This window comes from Haliaeetus leucocephalus, unplaced genomic scaffold (genome assembly GCF_000737465.1).
Source record: "Haliaeetus leucocephalus isolate CR32 unplaced genomic scaffold, Haliaeetus_leucocephalus-4.0 Scaffold897, whole genome shotgun sequence".
NCBI lineage: Eukaryota > Metazoa > Chordata > Aves > Accipitriformes > Accipitridae > Haliaeetus > Haliaeetus leucocephalus.
Window position 1 is genome coordinate 3982635 of NW_010973333.1, and position 5990 is coordinate 3988624.

At 42.9% G+C, this 5990-nt stretch overlaps 1 protein-coding gene across 5 annotated transcripts in view; it reads left to right on the top strand.

Moving 5' to 3' along the window:
• TSC22D1 (TSC22 domain family, member 1) overlaps nucleotides 1-1760 on the top strand; it is a 93868-nt gene extending 92108 nt beyond the window's left edge. For all 5 annotated transcript variants that reach the window (XM_010583414.1, XM_010583417.1, XM_010583416.1 and 2 more), the window contains exon 3: nucleotides 345-1760. In XM_010583414.1, the coding sequence (XP_010581716.1) occupies nucleotides 345-602 (258 nt within the window). In that variant the 3' untranslated portion in view covers nucleotides 603-1760. The remainder of the gene's footprint in view (nucleotides 1-344) is intronic.
• The last annotated feature ends 4230 nt before the right edge of the window (nucleotides 1761-5990 follow it).

A 5990-nucleotide genomic window follows, 5' to 3' on the forward strand; every position in this document is an offset into this window, starting at 1 on the left:
GGGGCCGCACGTGTGCGGCGGGGCCGCAGGCAGCGGCGTTGTGGCCGCGTCCCGGTCCCGGTCCCCCTCCTCGGTCCCGGTTGGGGCGAACGAGCCCCGGCACGTCTTAACCGGGCTTTGCCCGGCCCCACTCCCTCCGCCGAAGGGCCGCCGGTCTGGCCCTGCGGGCGTGAGCAAGGGGCTCGAGGCCCTGGCTGGGATGCTGTCTTGCGCCCGAGCGGAGCTGGGTTCGCACCGGCTCTCTGCGAAGGTGGGATCCGCTGGATCTCCGGCTGAGCTGGGAGGGAGCCCGGGCTGGGCGCTGGGCTGCTTTCCTAATGCACGTGCTGTGTTCTGCGTTTCAGGATCTGGTAAAGAGTCACTTGATGTATGCAGTAAGGGAGGAAGTGGAGGTCCTCAAAGAGCAAATCAAAGAGCTGATAGAGAAGAACTCCCAGCTGGAGCAAGAAAACACTCTGCTAAAAACGCTTGCCAGCCCGGAGCAGCTTGCCCAGTTCCAAGCACAGCTGCAGACTGGTTCCCCGCCTTCCTCTTCCCAGTCACAAGGGACGACACAGCAGCCTGCTCAGCCAGCGTCACAGGGGTCAGGGCCTTCGGCATAGTTCGAGATGTCATAGCCATCGTGATCTCTGGCCTCTGGACTGCCCAGAGCAAGAAGGACTAGCGGGAATCCGCCGCAGCCTCCCTTCATCCATTTCAGTGCACACTGCAACCCAGACTGAGGACTCCATGCCCTGCACACATCAGGAGAGGCTTCTCCCCCCCTGTATTACGCACTCATCTGTCTCTCTCTTTCCTCCCTTCCCCCTTTGGCTTGAAGGAGTCTTTGTTCTTAGGTTGATTGAATAAAATAAACTTCTTCCAGAGAATTAGCACAATTACACTGGGGACTTGAGCAGCTTCTGCAAATGGCTGAGAAATGAAGCTGCATGCCTGAATTTTTTTTGGTTTGTTTTTAAATCTTCCACTCATCCAGTGATGTAACTGATACAAGTGCTTTTCGAGCTTGGAAATATGAAGAAATAGACTGGAGTAAAAAGCGATGGCTCAATCCCCCATAGTGCACTGGGGTTCCAAAGTGAGGACTGATGCATAGGATCTAAGAGGAAGAGGGAGAAAGGTAAATTCAGTGTTTAACACTTAACTGTCACCTGAAACCTTAAGTGCAAATATTTGCACCGTTTTCTGAAGCAGTGGACAGGTGCATAAAGCTGTATTATATATAGAAAGCAGGTAGGTGACGTACTGTTGGGTCATAGGATAATTACAATGAAGGTTATTTGCCTACTGTATATTTGTGTATTTAGTGTAATTACTTTGTAAAATAGAAAACTGTAACTATTTAGGTTGTACAGATTGAAGTTTAGTTGTTTCATTGGCTGATCTGAAGAAGTTTGGAAAGTTTTTTTTTTTTTATGCTACATAAATAAGAATGCACCTACGCAACTGTTCAGAATTTGGCAGATTTATGCTGTTTGTGTAACTTCTGAAGTTCCCTGGCTGCTGATTATCTTGAAGTAAATCTTTGTTCATTGTAGTTTTGTTCAAGACAGGAAAAACCACTCCAAAAATTATCAAACCCTGCTAGCAAAGAGTTTAAAAAAAAAAAAAAATTGGATTTCCCAGTATGGATTTTTTGCATATGATCTGTATAGTAGTATGCATATGTTTTTGTGCATGTTCTCTAAACAGTTGTAACACGTCAATGTATTTAACTGTTGCACTTGTCAACTTTCAATAAAGCATACAATGTTGATAAATCATTGTTTGTATATTGTACTAATGTTAACTGCAGTCGCTTTCAACATGTTGCAGTGCAGCTTTACATGAGTGGTGAGGTCAGGAAGTGTAGGTCTGGGTGCAAGACCCTGCCTGTCGGCTTCAGAGCTTTAGTTTCAGCTAAAAGTGCAGCTCCTGCTTTCCACAGTTTCTTAAAAACGTGGTGAGCTTGAAGTCAAATGAAGGGGGGCGGGGAGAATAGAGGGCCCGGCTGAGCAAAGCTCCTTGTTTTGGTCCAGTTCTGTACAGTTGGGAGTGTTGGCTGCCTTCTATACAGGGAGTAGTAAGTAAGCAGGAGCGCAGACATCTGTATGATCAGCCATGAACGTATAAATCTTGACCAGCAGTTGTTCCCTGCAGCGGCAAACTGCACCCTTGCCTGGGCACAGGTCGTCCCACGCTGGCAGCGGCTTTGACACCCTTAATTCAGGGTGACAAAGGCAGGGAGCGTTACAGCTTCCCCAGCAGGTCACCCATAGCACCGCCGTCTCTCAGAAACTTCCAGTGACGAGACCGGGCTGAAATCTCAATGGCCAAGAATTTCTCACTTTCACCCCCACAGCTCCTACCTTGATTATTTCATAGCTATTTTGTGAGTAGAAATCACGTGAACTCAGCATGTTGTGTTAATTCTGCCCTCTGAAATTGTTGAGAAGAATTTCCAGTTGTGTGTGAAGATAAAACTTTCCCTTCAGTTTGAAAAAAAAAAAAAAATTCCTTTAGTGATGATGATTAAAATACAACTGAATCTAAACCTACAACTGTCTAGGTGAATGGCTAGGTACGTTGTGATTGATAGCCTGCAACTAGGGGAGCGAAGGAATTTGCAGTTTTTACAGTGGATTGTGTTTGCTGGTGTTGAGGATGTGACTCTTTGATACTTAAGAGTATTCACAATGAGATAAAATAGTCAGTACTTGGAGTAGTAGGACAGTATTTTGACCTTGAAAACAGTGTCCTAGAATTTGAATACAAGGAATTAATGTAACTTAAAATGTAAGGGTTAATTACAATCTTTTTTTTTTTTTTTAAATAGGATCTTGTATGACTGCCTACTCCATATAATGAAAATCAGGAGATACCATTCTTTTGGAACTTCATGTTATTGAGACTAGTCAGATATAGCAGAGGAAACGAGAAGGTGGAGGGTTCAAAGGCGGGAGAGATCACCTTTTCGTGTGATTCATAGCTAAATTCTTGCTTTTTGGGTACTCATCGTTCAGCGGTTCAGGGACTGCTTAGCTGTATCACAGCACAAGTAGTTGCATTACCTTTATTTGGATTAGTATTTCAAAGTGCACGCACAAGAGTGTCTCTGTGGGAGTGAGTGTCAACTTGAATTCGTAGTTTGTGTTCTTGATATTTTGGTATATAAGAGTGTTCTTAATAAGGAAACGCCAGAGAGAAATGTGAGATGCTTTTTTTCATGGATTAAGCTAAAATTAGAAATTGATGATAGCCTTTGTGACAGAACAGCACTTGAATTATTTGGATCTGACAAAAGGAATGCTAATTTTGGTGCGTTTTAAATGGCTTAATTGTCTCCAGTTGCCTTTATATTCTGAATGTCTCTTCAGCACTTCCAGGCCATAACACTGAGTATATAAAAAAGTCAATCTTAACATGCAGATCGGCTTTTTCACCCGCTTCGCTTACCAAAATTTGCAAAGAATTATTTTTTTGTTTAAAAAAGAAATTGACCTCTGGGTTTATTTGTTTTAGTTCGTTTGAAGAGCAGCCTGAGTGTATTCTAAATCCAAGATTTATTTTTTTTTTTAACTGTTCTTTAATATAGTATCTGGAAGTCTGAAGGTTTTCAGTTAGGTAATACATTAATAATTTTAGTACACTGTGCTTCAGTGTTGGCAAATCTGATCATTTAGTCTTAGGTACTGAATAGTTTTAAAACTACGGAGTCAGTTTTTTGGAGCTGTTTATTGATTGCTAAAGTTAGGCAGAGCAACATTTTGTTGCTGAGATGATTTTAGCAACAGCTCTGCCAAAACTGCAGCCTCTCTCCATGAAAAGGATTCAAATTGACTAAAATGGCACTTGAGACCCAAACAAAGAGTAGATGTTTCAGTCAGTTGTGTGTGTTGTAATACTTCTGGAATGAATTGTTTTGATTTTTGCTTTTGTTCTAGAACAAATCATTTTTCAGAGCACTTTAAATCAAATGTTATCAACAGTCAAGTGTGTCGTCTTTTTCCACCAGAATTTTTCTTTGTACAAACTCCGAGATGCTCAGGTTTTCATCCACAGTGAGAATCAAATTAAGTGTAATCCGTCTTTTATATGTAAGGCTTTTTATTCTCTGCATATCTTCAATTCAGTAACTCTTCAGGCTATATTCAAGCTGTTTGTCATTTAACTTCTTGTTGACAATTAGCTGCACACTTGCTTTGTTTTAACAGCAATATGATAAACTGATAGAAGCAAATTATCAGGGAGACCAAGTTGCTATTTTTTTTTCCTCTCATGGCTTTTTTTTTTTTAACCCGATAATTTCTGGCAAATAATTTTAAGGCAAGTCCAGATTGTCCAAATTCTGGGGGCTCTATAGATACTTGGGGAAGAGAAATATGCTTCAGTAACATGCCTGGAAACTGTCTGGAGAGCACCGAGACAAAACCTCCCAGCAGCAGTGGAGTAAATGCAGTGCCTTAGAGATGCCTCTCCCTAATTCTTATGGAATAAATCAATGCCTGGGAGGCAGCTTCCCGTCTTTCAGCCGGAGAAAGAACCCAGCGAGGCTATTTGGGAATTACCACCCTTGATTTCTGTAGCTACAATGAATGTATTTATCTCAATACAAAGAATTTTAATTATTATTTATTCCTTGTAGGGTGAAATAGCAGTACTTGAGCTCGCTGACTGAAGGCATACTTGTTTAGCTGAATATATGCCATTCGCAAAACCTCTCGTTAAGTGTCTTGAGTACTTTAGTAACAGTTCACGTCGTACAGACGTTGCATTATTTCTTGCTTTTCTCCTCTCTCTTTGGGATTATGCATTTTTAACTTTCTGGAGAGTTTTCTGCTGGGGTGAACCTGAAACAAGTTATAAATCCAAGGCTTTGCCTAAGCTGGAAATTAGCCCAATTCCAACTATTGCTGGTCAGCGTAACTTCAGATGTATGAAACTAAACGGAGGGTGGTGGTTGCTGGAGGGAGCTCCGGGGAAGTCTGGAATGAGCTTAGGCATTTGAAATGCTTGACAAACACCTGCCAGCGGCCCGATCCTTTTCCTGCGATGAGTAAGCAGACTCTTCTCACTGCATTTAGTATGTGCTGAGCTAGGCCAACAAACGGCGTGTTTGAAAATCCCATGGCAAGGAGTTTCCAGCAGACACTGGCAACTGCCCTCCTGAATCGGGGTCCAGTTTCCAACAGGAGCAAAGCCAAGCTCAACAATGAAGTTAAAAGCCAAGCCATGAATAAACTAACTTCCTTACATTGTAAATACATCAGAAAAGGGCAGCGGTTCGAAAGGGAAAAGGAGCAAAACTGCGAGGGCTTTCTTCGAAACTGCATCCCGGGTGATGGTTGTTCATTGAGGTGCCCCTGGAGAGTCGTGCTGGGCCAAGAGAGTTTGGGTAGGACGTGGCCAAGAGGCCCCCAAAATGTAGCACAATGAGAATTTGGGTACAGCATAAAGACCAGCTGAGGAAAGGGAAAACAACTTCTCAAAAACCTTGTGCCTGAGCTAAGCCAGGTTCTTAGGTCATCTTGAAGCTTAACTTTGATTCTTCAGCTGCGTTGGGTGGGGGTGGTTTTTCAGTGATGTGTATGTGGTAATAAATATTGGATGCGGTTCAAGTTGTCATGAGAAAGTGGCTGCAGGCAAAAAAAAAAAAGTCATAACACTCCAATTTACAGTCTTCTAGTTTGGGTGGACTGAGAGCTCTGTTAAAGTTCTCCCTCTTTGGAGCTCTAAAGGCACTGTGAAAAGAGGAGACGTTGAGATCTGGCAAGTGCAAGCTCAGGGCAAATCCACCTGAATCTTGGAAGTACCAAAAGGGCAGCAAAAAAAATTAGTCAGCCTTTAAAAAACAAAGTCAAGAAGAACAAACCTCTGTGGCCTTCAGAAAGGAAAGCAGATCTGCTGTTCATCAGGGAGTATGGGAAGGGAGGGTAGATGAGTTTATTTGTGATTATTTAAATTACTGTCAGCTGCTTTCCAGTCCAACATACATCAGGATCTCTAGGAGC